The 14,492-nt window shown below is 51.9% G+C and overlaps 1 protein-coding gene across 1 annotated transcript in view; it reads left to right on the plus strand.

The window, feature by feature from the left end:
- LOC144949970 (uncharacterized) overlaps positions 1-14,492 on the plus strand; it is a 37,816-nt gene extending 23,324 nt beyond the window's left edge. Inside the window, exons 7-13 of the mRNA XM_078879960.1 lie at positions 658-824; positions 1,717-1,854; positions 2,759-2,980; positions 4,338-4,481; positions 5,524-5,811; positions 7,730-7,942; positions 9,502-14,492. Coding sequence (XP_078736086.1) covers positions 658-824; positions 1,717-1,854; positions 2,759-2,980; positions 4,338-4,481; positions 5,524-5,811; positions 7,730-7,942; positions 9,502-10,688 — 2,359 coding nt within the window. The 3' untranslated portion in view covers positions 10,689-14,492. The remainder of the gene's footprint in view (positions 1-657; positions 825-1,716; positions 1,855-2,758; positions 2,981-4,337; positions 4,482-5,523; positions 5,812-7,729; positions 7,943-9,501) is intronic.

Genomic DNA, 14,492 nt, shown 5'->3' on the forward strand with positions numbered 1-14,492 from the left:
ATCACATAATGAAGCTGGTTGTTGTCATCACCAGCGAAACGTCACGGTACTCCAATTATAAATGTTGTGGGTTTACTCTCCAACACACACCCGGTGTGCTGAAGTGGTAACAAATTTGCACGTTTTGTGTACGTAACTAAACCTCACTAATTGCGGGTGGTGGTGGTGGGGGGGAAATTTTTTTAAACCCCAAAAAATTCTCACAAACCGGTTTTGTTGTTCATAACGTTTTTGGGTTTAGATCGCGTTATTTATAAATGTGTCGTAACCCTCCACCACCCGACACGGCCAATCAGTAAAAAAGTGTCACGTTGACAAAAGACAAGTAGTTCACTGCTTTAGCCCACCGGTGTGTTGAAACGTGGAACCACAACATTTACAATTTTTGAGTACGACGTTTCGCTGGTAATTGCATCCAGCATCATCGGGCAATTCGCCAGAATGGTGACGCTCTGCTCTGTCTCCCGTTCTTATATAGAGCAGCAGGGTGACGTCATCATTAACTCATTAACTCATCAGGTGCAACGATTTGAGGGGGGGGGGTTATTGTAATTATATACTAGATTAGTAATCAGGCAGTTGTTACGATGTTGTGCACGTTAAGATGCTGCGTAAACTGACATCGTTTGGTGGCGCCTCTTTCCCTCTGGACTCGAGGAGAGCGATGGGAAGCCGTTCCGTTCCCTCGGGGGGACCGCACGGAGTGGATCCCGGCTCCGACTTCTGGCATCACGTGGCGGAGAAACCCGAAGCACCAGTTGACTACGAAGACCGCGGTGGGCACGACAGCAGCAGCGACGACGTTGACACCGGCCACCGTGACGGTGAGACTTAATAATAATAGAAATAAAATAATAAATCACGACGTTTCGGAGGCAACACAAGTCTCCGTCATCAGGTGGGACCGTCACAGCCAGATTTGCTGTATCAAGTGAGACTGGATGATTGTAAATGTTGTGGCTTGACTCTCCAACACACCGGTTAGTGCTCTTAGGTTTTTTCGGTAAAGTCACGTAGGTAAAAAAATAAATAATAGAAATATAATTGAAATAATTATAGAAATAAAATAATAAATCACGACGTTTAGGAGGCAACACAAGTCTCCGTCATCAGGTGGGACCGTCACAGCCAGATTTGCTGCATCAAGTGAGGCAGAGATTCCAAGATACAGGCTCTTAAATACAAGTTTATTGTTATCTCGGCATCTCTTGAGGAAGGCCAGCGTCTCGAGAAGCTGTGACTTCTTGTCTCGTCGTCTGTTAAAAGCTCTAACAGATAGGTGAAATTCCTCTCCGTAGAGGGTGTTAATTCTAGATTTGAAGCTTTCGTGACTGCAAGGATTATTTTTTTTTTTACCTGCGTGACTTTACCGAAACAACCTAAGAGTATGAATCCTTGCAGTCACGAAAGCTTCAAATCTAGAATTACCACAGGTTAGTGCTGTACTAGTAACGAATTGGCCACGTTCTGTTCACGTAACAAACCCCGTTACTAATTGGCTGTGTCGGGTGTTGGCGTGTTTAACGACACATTGACACATTTACGCGATCCAAACCCAGAAAAGCCTCCATTATTATGGATGACATTGGCCGCGAAAGCCTACGTGTCAAACCAAATAGTTGAAGAGTTGATCTTCCCATAGGAAGCAAAGTACTGAAGTCAATGAATATACAAACAGCACGGGGGTGATGCGTGTACACCGGGGCTCCCTTGCAGCCGTGGCAGAGCAGACGTCGGCGCCCGGGGGAGCCCAGGAGCCGCTGAACGCGGCTTGGAGCGCGGAGACGGAGGAGATGGCCCCCGCAGACGCCAGCGACCGTGAGGAACTCATATCCGCTAGCGTGGGGCGGCACGGTCAGCTGGATAGGGTTTGCACCAAACTAAGCAATTTTTTCTTATTTTACCAGGGAAGGTGCCACTGAGCTGGCATGTAGATCTTTTTTTTCAGAAGCAACCTGGCCTATCACCAATGATTGCTCAACATGACTGGGACATTTATAGCAGCCAAATAATTCTAAACGTCTTCTTGGTTCTTTCGGTAAAGTCACGTAGAAGGGAAATAATAAAATTAAAAAAATTTCACGTCATAAAATAATTCTCACGACGTTTCGGCCACAACGCAAGCAGCCGTCCTCCTTCCCTTCTACGTGACTTTACCGAAAGAACCAAGAAGATGAACCCCTGCAGTCACGAAAGCTTTAAATCGAAATTTAATTCTAAACGCTTGACGTTGATTCTAAATCTGAAGGTAAAACACCGGAGGATCCGGATACAAATGCACGCAACCGCGGGGAGAGTGAACACGCAAACTCCAAATATACAGCAGCGGGTGTCAGGGTCGGGATCGAACCCACGACCTCACGCATACCAGGCGACGTAGTTAACATCTCCCAGCCACCGTGGCGTCGAGGGCAGTTCCATGAGTTTGAACGGTGCTTGGAATCGCCCAACGCTGTCTATGCACCGCGCCGCCCCGTTGCATTGTGCGACGATGCTGCTGCTGCCGCCGCTGCTGCTGCACCCACAGTCACCGCCAGGCCCCCCGTGTACCAGGCCCCCCGTGTACCAGGCCCCCCGTGTACCAGGCCCCCTGTATACCAGGTGAGGCAGTAAATGTCTCGCCACCACGGCGCCTCTAAAGGCTTGTTGATGTCGATGATGGACCAAGTGCATCGTACCGCGTAGAGAAGCAACACGCCGTGACGCCGCGATGCTCTGTGTGACGTGGCCCACGCTGTCGCCACTGTCACGACCGCAGTCGCCGCCAGGCCCGCCGAGAGGCCGCCGGACCCGCCGGCAGGCCGCGCCGGCAGGGGGAGGCCCGGGCGGGCCTACCGCAAGCGGCGGACGGCCCGCGAGCGCAGCACCACCTGCGAGGAGTGCGGCAAGGAGTTCTCCAACGTGTCCAACCTCAACAAGCACCGCAAGTCCCACGCGCGCCGCCGCGCCGCGCCGCCCGTCCGCTCCGGAGACGGCGACGGTGAGGACGGACCTGGCAGCGGTGGCGCACGCGCGCCCCCGTCGTGAGTCCGGCGTGATTTGAAGGCCGGGGTGCGGGGGGTGGGGGTGGGTGGGGGGGTGTACGGATCGCGCGGAGATTCATAGGTACGTTGAATTGCTTTCGCACCGTACGGAGCCAATCTCCGATGAGACGTGGGCTCCGTACGGTGCAAAAGAAGTTCAACATACATACACGGAGACCCACAGACACTCAGATCCATAGAGACCTACAGAGACCCACAGAGACCCACAGAGACCCACAGACACCCAGACCCACAGAGACCCATAGATTAGCACGGTTGGCTACGCACGGTGCGATAGAAGTTCAACATACAGACACACAGAGACCCACATACACCCAGACTCATAGAAACACCCATAGGAACACACAGAGACCCACAGACACCCAGACTCATAGAGACACCCATAGGGACACACAGAGACCCACAGACACCCAGACTCATAGAGACACCCATAGGGACACACAGAGACCCACAGACACCCAGACTCATAGAGACACCCATAGGGACACACAGAGACCCACAGACACCCAGACTCATAGAGACACCCATAGGGACACACAGAGACCCACAGACACCCAGACTCATAGAGACACCCATAGGGACACACAGAGACCCACAGACACCCAGACTCATAGAGACACCCATAGGGACACACAGAGACCCACAGACACCCAGACCCATAGAGACACCCATAGGGACACACAGAGACCCACAGACACCCAGACCCATAGAGACACCCATCGGAACACAGAGACCCACAGACACCCAGAGTCATAGAGACACCCTTAGGGACACACAGAGACCCACAGACACCCAGACCCATAGAGACACCCATAGAGAAACACAAAGACCCACAGACACCCAAACTCATAGAGACACCCACAGAGACCCACAGATCAGCACGGTTAGCTACGTACGGTGCGATAGAAGTTCCCACGTGCATACAAATGCATGCTTTGTGCCTGATTCAAACTTGAGGGCACGTCAAGGCAGGAAACTTCGGTGACAACCTCAGGGTCATTTCCCCTTTTGAACGGGACTCGATGATGGATTCGACACACAGCTAAGTCCCCGATCGGCATCGACGGACGCCTTTTTGAAAAATCCTCATGGTGAAGTTAAATCGTGTTTGTTAGACCAACGGGGGGCGGTGCGTTCGAAGCGCAATTTTATCATTATACGGTGCCAAAGGAGTTCAGCATATACGTACATTTGGTAAGGGGGAACGGCGGGGTAACTCTCTACTTTCCCATTGACTGTGGGGGTCATTTCGGCCGAACTTTGCTGCGTTGTTAAAAACCGGCTTCCTTGCAGCCGTGGCAGAGCAGACGCCGGCGGACGGGGAGCTGCTGGACGTCACTTGGGGCGCGGAGACGGAGGAGCTGGCGCCCGCGGACGCCAGCGACCGTAAGGAACTCATCCCCGCTAGCGTGGGGCGGCGCGGTCCAACCATATGGGGTTTGCACCAGAGGTCGCAAACGGGTTTTGATTCCTTACCCGTACCCGGCCGCACCAGGGTCGCAAATGGGTACCCGTACCCGGCCAGGTACGGGTACCCGTTCCCTACCCGTACCCGTACCCTACCCGAAATGAGTGACAAACGGTTACTCACCAGTGACTCACGGCCTACCCGTACCCGGCCGCACCAGGGTCGCAAACGGGTACCCGGCAAGGGTACGGGTAGCCGGGTATCGGGTAGGGGTACGGGTATCGGGTACCCGGTTGCAACCTCTGGTTTGCACAAAACTAAACGATTGTTTTACTTGACCAGATAAGGCCCCGCTGAGCTGATTTGTAGTTCTTTTTCAGAAGCGACGCTGGCTTAAGCTAATTGATGGCTCAACAAAGTGGCTTATGTGGAAATGTATAGCAGCAGCAGCAGGCAAACACTCTAAAGGTGTGGCGATGTTGATTCTAAATTTGGAGGGGGGGGAAAAAAAACGGAAGACCCGGAGACAAATCCACGCGATCACGGGGAGAGAGATGTGCAAACTCCAAATATACAGCAGCAGCAGCAGGCGTCAGAGTCGGGATCAAAGCCACGAAACACACGACCCGTGTACCAGGCGAGGGAGTTAACATCTCGCCACCACGGCGCCCCTAAAGGCTTGTTGATGTCGATGATGATGGATGGACCAAGTGCATCGTACCACGAGGGGGTGCGGGATCGCGTAGAAAAGCAACACGCCGCGTCGCTCTGTGTGACGTGGCCCAGTTCCATGAATTTGAACGGTGCTTGGAATCGCCCAAAGCTGTCTATCCACTGCGGCACCCCGTTGCATTGTGTGACGATGCTGCTGCACCCACAGTCACCGCCAGGCCCCCGTGTACCAGGCGAGGCAGTAAACGTCTCGCCACCACGGCGCCCGTAAAGGCTTGTTGATGTCGATGATGATGATGGATGATGGATGGACCAAGTGCATCGTACCGCGTAGAGAAGCGACACGCCGCGACGCTCTGTGTGACGCGGCCCACGCTGTCGCCGCTGTCACGACCGCAGTCGCCGCCAGGCCCGCCGAGAGGCCGCCGGACCCGCCGGCAGGCCGCGCCGGCAGGGGGAGGCCCGGGCGGGCCTACCGCAGGCGGCGGACGGCCCGAAGCACCACCTGCGAGGAGTGCGGCAAGGAGTTCTCCAACGTGTCCAACCTCAACAAGCACCGCAAGTCGCACGCGCGCCGCCGCGCCGCACTGCCCGTCCGCTATGGAGACGGCGACAACGGCCACGACAACCACAACGATCGCGACAACCGCGACGATCCTGACGATCGCGACGCCTGTGAACGTGACGGTGAGGACCGAAGCCCCCTCCTCCTCCCCCCCCCCTCTTTTTTAAATCATTTATATTGAGTTCACTTGCTTGCTTGCTTGCGCTCTTACGACCGTGCAAATCTTTCGGTCGTTTTTTTAACCCACTTCCCGTTATCCAATCGAGCTGACGTTTTGCACACAGACTCGTTGTGCGTGACAATTAATTTTCGTGAAAAAAAATAAAATTTCCTAAATTTTCCACTTTTTAGGAAAAAAAAAATGTCATATTTCATTTAAAATACCAATGTGATAAAAATGAAACTCTTACTCAAGAAAAACAGAAATGAATAATAAAATAAAACCGATGCCACGCATATAAAGGATTTATAGTGAAAAACTTTGTTTTTACGGGTTAAGTTTTCTCCCTTGCCGCCGATGGGCGGTGACCCCCCCCCCCCCCCCCCCTAGGCAGGAGCGCGAGACTCTAGACGGCTTCGCTCACTCGGGATCGAAGGCGCGGAAGCCACTCCGCCACGACCAACTAAAACTAAAAAATATATATATAAACTCTTCTTGGTTCATCTTCTTGGTTATTTCAGTAAAGTCACGTAGAAGGGAAGTGACTTTACCGAAAGAACGAAGAAGATGAATCCCTGCATTCACGAAAGCTTTAAATCGAAATCTTCTTGGTTCTTTCGGTAAAGTCATGTAGAAGGGAAATAATAAAATAATAAAAATACAACATAATAAAATACAATTCTCACGACGTTTCGGCCACAACACAAGCAGCCGTCCTCAGGTGAAGACAGAGCTGTCTGAAAGACAGCGCTCAAATGAACACTGCTAAGCTTGGCAGCGTATTTTAAGCTGGGTGGGAGGGGAAGAGCGCCTTCACAAAGGCGTTTACATATCAACAGAAGAATGTAGCATTGAATAAGCTGCGTTAATGTGAGAGAATTAGCAGGATGTTCAAGTCAGAAATGATCATGTAACTGGGAGATTAGCATGATGTTAATGTGAGAAATTAGCATGTAACTGGTCACGGAAGTGGCTATGTTAAAGTCAGAGTTTTCATATCAACAGAGGCATTTAGTATATTCACACTAAAGAACTGTAACCATCCACTATCATACAATAAACCGATGTTAAAGAACTAAATATAAACTACATCAATATAATCAATGTACTCAATATATTCTCCAATAAGCTGAGCTATTAACATTAAGTAACTGGGTATACAGCTTCTTTTAAGTCGGGATTGCCCCTACGACCTCCGAATTTCGTTCGGTTTCCGGGGCAAAAAATGTTTTTAAATAGCGTTCGAAACACCGATTTGTTTGAGTTATCGTGCGTTCGATCTCCGAGGTTCTGCTGTACTCTGAACATGTGAGATGTATTGCAGCCAGACGAACTGAATAGTCTAAACGCGTGACGTCGATTCTAAATGTGGAGGGGAAAAACTGGAGGACCCGGAGAAAAACCACGGGGAGAGAGACACACAGACTCCAAATATAGAGCAGGCGTCAGGGTCGGGCTCAAACCCACGACCTCCTGCACACCAGGCGAGGTAGTCAACATCTCCTAGTCACCGTGATGATGATGATGAGAGAGAGACGCAGACTCCAAATAGACAGCAGCAGGCATCGTCAGGGTCGGGATCGAACCCACAACCATCCTGCACACCAGGCGAGGTAGTCAACATCTCCTAGCCACCGTGATGATGATGAGAGAGAGAGACGCAAACTCCAAATAGACAGCAGCAGGCATTGTCAGGGTCAGGATCGAACCCACAACCATCCTGCACACCAGGCGAAGTAGTTAACATCTCCTAGCCACCGTGATGATGATGATGAGAGAGAGACACGCAAACTCCAAATAGACAGCAGCAGGCATCGTCAGGGTCGGGATCAAACCCACAGCCATCCTGCACACCATGCGAGGTAGTTAACATCTCCTAGCCGAACCCCACTCCCTTGCGTGTGATCCCGGCTCCCTTGCAGCCGTGGCAGAGCAGACGTCGGCGCCCGGGGTAGCCGTGAGCCCCGAGGGCGCCCAGGAGCCGCAGGGCGAGGAGCTGCTGGACGCGGCTTGGAGCGCGGAGATGGAGGAGATGGTCCCCGCGGACGCCAGCGACCGTGAGGAACCCATCTCCTCTAGCGTGGGGCGGCACGGTCAGCTGGATAGGGTTTGCACTAAACTAAGCAATTTTTAAATCCTTTATATTAAGTTCGCTTGCTTGCTTGCGCGCTTACGACCGTGCAAATCTTTCGGTCGTTTTTTAACCCACTTCCCGTGATCCAATCGAGCGGACATTTTGCACACAGACTCGTTGTGCGTGACAATTTATTTTCGTGAAAATTTTTTTCCAAAATTTTCCACTTTTTAGGAAAAAAAAAAATTCATATTTAATTTAAAATACCAATGTGATAAAAATGAAACTCTTACTCAAGAAAAACAGAAATGAATAATAAAATAAAACCGATGCCACGCATATAAAGGATTTATAGTGAAAAACTTTGTTTTTAGGGGTTATTTTTTTCTTGTTGTACCAGGGAAGGCGCCACTGAGCTGCCATGTAGATCTTCAGAAGCAACCTGGCCTATCACCAATGATCGCTCAACATCACTTGGACATTTATAGCAGCCAAATAATTCTAAACGCTTCACGTTGATTGTAAATCTAGCGTGGGGCGGCGCGCCCAACAGGATGGGGTTTTTTTGGGGGGAGCGCTTTTGGTGAATTCGTACATTACGGACGCTTTGCAGATCCACAGTAGAGGCTTCGTTGGGTTCGTTCGCGTAAATGTCAGTGTGTCGTTCAACCCGCCTCCACCGCCCGACGCGGCCAAATGGGTAAGGGGTTTGTCACGTAAACAGAACGTGGCCGTTTCGTTACTAGTACAGCGCTAACCGGTTGTGCGTTGGAGAGTAAACCCACAGCAATGGTTACAGTTCGAGTAGCCGTGACGTTTCGCCGGCAATTACAACAACCAGCATCATCAGGCGGGCAGCCAGAGTCTTCCAGGTGTGGCTAAACATTCGTACAATTAATCGTGAAGTGGATTTTTTTTACTTTTACTTGGGTACAGATTGGCATATACCTGGGCGCTGCTGCGGTGTTCATGGTTCGCACGCCGGAGTGGCGATGCAGAGGTTTGATCTCCCGGCGTGGCAGTCTTCCCGCAGCTGCCTCTCTATTTACGAACCGAGGGGGGTTTGTTGAGCGAACGGGCAATAGAAGCTCAGGAAGATCTTAAGTGTTTTGGCCGTCGATGCTGTATACACTACACTGTACACTCCACTATACACTACACTACTATATACTACACTATACACTACACTATACACTACACTGTACACTACACTATACACTACACTACTATATACTACACTATACACTACACTATACACTACACTACTATACACTACACTATACACTACACTATACACTACACTATACACTACACTACAGTACTATACACTACACTATACACTACACTATACACTACACTATACACTACACTATACACTACACAATACAATACACTACACTACACTATACACTACACTATACACTACACTACTATACACTACGATACACTACACTATACACTACACTATACACTTTGAGGCTGAACCCATGGCTCCCGTATACCAGGCGAGGCAGTTAACATCTCGCCACCGCGGCACCCCGTGATGTTAACACTTTTCTGCCGCCGCTGTGCCCGCAGTCACCGCCAGGCCCGCGGAGAGGCCGCCGGACCTGCCGGGGGTGGGGGCCTATTTCGTCGGAGAGCGTCCCAAGCGTGCCTACCGCAAGCGTCGGACGCGCGAGCGCAGCACCACGTGCGACGAGTGCGGCAAGGGCTTCTCCAACGTCTCCAACCTCAACAAGCACCGCAAGTCGCACGCCGGCGAGCGGCCGCACGCCTGCGCGGACTGCGGCAAGCGCTTCATGAGCCGCTCGGACCTGCGCAAGCACGAGGACACGCACACGGGCGCCCGCTCCAACGCTTGCGCGGACTGCGGAGCCACCTTCTCGAACCGCTCGAACCTGTGGAAGCACGAGCGCACGCACGCCGGCGCCCTGACCCACGCCTGCGCCCACTGCGGCAAGTCGTTCCTGTGGACGTCGCAGCTGCGCCAGCACCTCATGACTCACACGGGGGAGCGGCCGCACGTCTGCCCCGACTGCGGCCGACGCTTCGTGCAGCCGTGCAACCTGCGGGAGCACGCCAAGACGCACGTCGCCGCCGCCGCCGGCGCCACCACCGCCGCCGCCAGCGACACCGTCGAGGGGGACGGGGAGAACGCTGCAAGCGGCGGCGCCCACAGGCGTCTGCCCCACGCTTGCCCCGAGTGCGGCCGCCACTTCGCGACGGCGTCGGCGCTCGAGGCGCACCTGCGGGCGCACGAGGTCGCGGCCACGGCCGCCACCGCCGCCGCGACGACGGTGCACGCTTGCGCCGAGTGCGGCAAGGTGTTCGCCGACGCCAAGGCGGTGCGCCGGCACCGGCTGACGCACTCGGGCGAGCGGCCGTACGCGTGCGGGGAGTGCGGCCGCACGTTCCCGCGCACCTGCAGCCTTCGCAAGCACCGGCGTACGCACGCCGGGCAGCGATCGCACGGTTGCCGCGAGTGCCGCCGAAAGTTCCCGAACGTCGCGGCGCTGCGGAAGCACCAGAAGACGGTGCACCGGGCGAGCGGAGGGACGGCGGCGGCGGCGGCGCGGGGGGGAGCGCTGGGGTGTCAGGAATGCGCCGAAGGCTTTGCGGACATCGAGGACTTGCGCCGGCACGAGATGACGCACACGCACGCTCGCGCACGGCCCCACGTGTGTCAGGAGTGCGGCCGAAGCTTCTCACTGCTGGCTAGCTACAAGAAGCACTGCCACTCGCACGACACTGCCAAGTCTTAGAAATCTTCTTGGTTCTTTTGGTAGAGTCACGTAGAAGGGAAATAATAGAATAAAAAAAATAAAACATAATAAAATAATTCTCAGGTGAGAATTATTTCTCAGGTGAGAAATATTTTATTGTGTGTTTTTTTTAATTTTATTAATAAAAATTATTTTATGTTTCATTTTTATTATTTTATTAATACAAATTATTTTATTATGTTTTATTTTTATTATTTTATTAATAAAAATAAAACATAATAAAATAATTCTCAGGTGAGAATTATTTTATTATGTTTTATTTTTGTTATTTTATTATTTCCCTTCTACATGACTTTACTGAAAGAACCAAGAAGATGAATCCCTGCAGTCACGAAAGCTTTAAATCGAAATTTAAGTCTTAGAAACTCGCGTTCATCCACAATGCAGGTTTTGTTGGGTTAGATCGTGTAAATATATAAATGTGTCGCTAAGGTTTGTCACGTAAACAGAACGTGGCCAATTCGTTACTGGAACAGCACGAACTGGTTGTGTGTTGGAGAGCAAAGCCACGACCTCAACAATCTGAGTACGACGTTTCGCCAGTAATTGCAACCGGCATCAGCAGGCAACAGCCAGATGACTAATTGGCTGTGCCGGATGGTGGCGGGTTTAGCGTCACATTTATATACGCGATCTAACCCAAAAAAGCTACATTGTGGATATTGGCCGTGAAAGCCTACGTGTTAAACTCTCTCTCGTCTATCTCGGCTACTCCGCCGATTTCTCCGGCATCCGCTGGCGGCGCCGCCGCCGCCGGATCCGAGCCCCGGTGGGTGCCGATGGCCGCGTCCGACAGAGGTCGCAAACGGGTTTTGATTCCTTACCCGTACCCGGCCGCACCAGGGTCGCAAATGGGTACCCGTTCCCTACCCGTACCCTACCCGAAATGAGTGACAAACGGTTACTCACCAGTAACTCACGGCCTACCCATACCCGGCCGCACCAGGGTCACAAACGGGTACCCGTACCCGGCCGGGTAGCCGGGTGTCGGGTAGGGTACGGGTATCGGGTACCCGGTTGCGACCTCTGGCGTCCGAACACCGAGCCGGGGACGCCGAGACCGCTGGATTCGAAGCCGGGTGCCGGCTGGGTGTATTTCAGAGGATTCGCAACGGCACCCCTAGGACCGTAGATCTGTCGCAGAGGTTTAGAGTCTGGTGTCAAGTCCTGTGGTTGGGAGGATTTTGAAACTAAAAGCTCAACTATTTTTATTTTACGAGGTAAGGCCCAATGAGTAGCTGTGTTTCAGAAGTGACTTGGTCATCGCAAGTGCAAGCTCAACGAAGTGGCTGATCATCATCATCATCGTCGTCGTCGTGTGGAAATGTATAGCGGCAGCCAAATACTTAAAAGGCGTGGTGACGTTGATTCTAAACGTGGAGGGGAAAACCCTGGAGGACCCGGAGAAAAATCCACACGACCACGGGGAGAGAAACACCGCAAACTCCAAATATACAGCAGCAGGCGTCAGGATCAGGATCGAACCCACGACCTCCTGTTTACCAGGCGAGGTAGTTAACATCTCCTAGCCACCGTAATTGTCCATTTCATCGACACATGAGCCAGGACCTCGAAGCTCACAGGTTCAATCCCGGGGTCCGTGTTCGTGTCAGATTTAATGAGTCGGAACCTTTTACAGAGAACACACGGGTTTCAAGTCGTGGATCCGTCGACAAAAAAAACGATTTCAAACCCTTCTTTTGGAAAACGACGTGAAAGATTCCTCAAAGGACGGACGAGAGAAGAGTAAAAAAAAAACGCGCGAAATGTGATTTGTAAGAGGGCACAAGACGCGACTGCGATCATTCGTTTGTCTCCTCCCACAATACTCTTAGTTCTTTCGGTAAAGTCACGTAGGTAAAAAATTTAATTAAAATAATAAAAATCACGACGTTTCGGAGGCAACGCAAGTCTCCGTCATCAGGTGGGACCGTCACAGCCAGATTTGCTGCATCAAGTGAGGCAGGGATTCAAGATGCAAGTTCTTAAATACAAGTTAAGGGGGAGGAGAGGGGGGGGGGCTTATCAGAATGTGGTAGCCAATGAATGGAACGTATCGGGAGGGGCGGGGCTAAAAGAGAGCACGGGGTGCACGTGTACGTGGACATGCCTGTGCAAAAGCACCTGTTGATGCACATGATAGAAAAGAACGAAAATGCCCATGTTTATACCAGTGTTGGCTGACAATAAAGAGAATACTGTTAAACGCTGGGGATGTTAACACAATGCCCCGCGCGTCACGTGACGTTGCCGTCACCACACTGCACGCGTAGAACGAACGCACGCGGACTCGTTTTCTAAAAGTGTAAAACGCCGTTGACCAGGGTTATACTTTCCCCGACGGCAGCGAGAGACGTCCGTACGGAAAGTCCCTCCGTTTACGTCGGGGATGCGTCCCTGAGAAAACCGCGACGTTCGGCGAAACGGCGGCCAGTCGAAACCAAGTTTTTATGTTTACCGTTCGCTTAACGGCGTCTATTTAGGATGCGTTCCTGCGGGGTCGTCTGCTGGTGAAAATTTGCAGGGGACGATGAAGTGATCAACAACGACAAAAAGAGAAGAACAGATACCCGAAAAGATGTTGCATGTAAGAGGCCATTGTTTGGAGTGACTTGGCATGGAACTTTACAGCGTGGTGCTGTACAGTGCACAGTATGGCGCTGTACAGTGCACAGTATGGCGCTGTACAGTGCACAGTATGGCGCTGTTGTGCAGCGTGGCATTGTACAGTGCACAGTATGGCGCTGTACAGTGCACAATATGGCGATGTACAGTGCACGGTGTGGCGATGTACAGTGGACAGTGACTCGATGTTGGGCATGGCGATGTCGCGCAGTGTACAGTGTGGCGATGCTGTACAGTGTGCCGCGTGACAATGTGCGTTGCACAGTACGACGATGTTGTACAGTGTGCCGTCAGTCTACAGTGTGGCCATGTTGTAAACAACCGAGGGCTTTAGCGCCCGCTAGGGGGGTTGTGGGCGTCGTTACACTGCCCACACTTCTCTTTCTGTTGTTCAAAAGCAACGTCGTAGGCAAGTCGATGCATTTTTTTGTTGTTTTACAAATCGAATTACGTTCCCCAATTCGTCGCCGGCATCAACGTCATCGTCAGCATCATCATCAACATCATCGTCAGCGTCGTCGTCGGCGTTGACGCTGACGACGTCCCAGCAAAACTGCGTCGGCTTCGTACCGGTTTCAACCTCGTTAGGAAACCGTTTAACGTCGCTCTCCCGCTTTGCGTCGTTTTGCCGGAACGTTGCCACCTCCACCGCTTGCCGTCATTCCAGCGAAACGATGTCAACGTCGTGGTCGTTGTCGTCCCAGCGAAACAACGCAAAGCGGGAACGCGACGTAAATGGGAGGACTTCTTGCTGCAGTACCGGTTTCAACCTCTTTGCGTATTGTGGTGGGGGGGGCGGACATGTTTTACAACTGCCCAACCGAGACAAGAAACCTATTTGACACGAGTCACAATTGCGCATCACCCTTAATGCCCTCTAGGAATCATCTTTGGCCTGGATCTGTCTCTGGTTTTAAGTGGTTTGGGCTCAAGCCCTGGGCGTGAGTGTTTTACAAAAGGTACTGCGTCAAGAGCAGAGATTCGCCCGTGATTATTTATTGTTAAGCCATGTCACTATTGTACAGCAGGGTTTCTGGCTTTAGCCCAGCCACACTGTGGGTCAAACAAAAGCCTATTTGTATTTATACATTTAAGTTTGCATCGTCAGGCGCTGTATGAGATGCCTGCTGAAATGACATTAAAAAGTTACTGCGGGTG

The sequence above is a fragment of the Lampetra fluviatilis genome, chromosome 55 (genome assembly GCF_964198595.1).
Source record: "Lampetra fluviatilis chromosome 55, kcLamFluv1.1, whole genome shotgun sequence".
NCBI classification, from domain to species: domain Eukaryota; kingdom Metazoa; phylum Chordata; class Hyperoartia; order Petromyzontiformes; family Petromyzontidae; genus Lampetra; species Lampetra fluviatilis.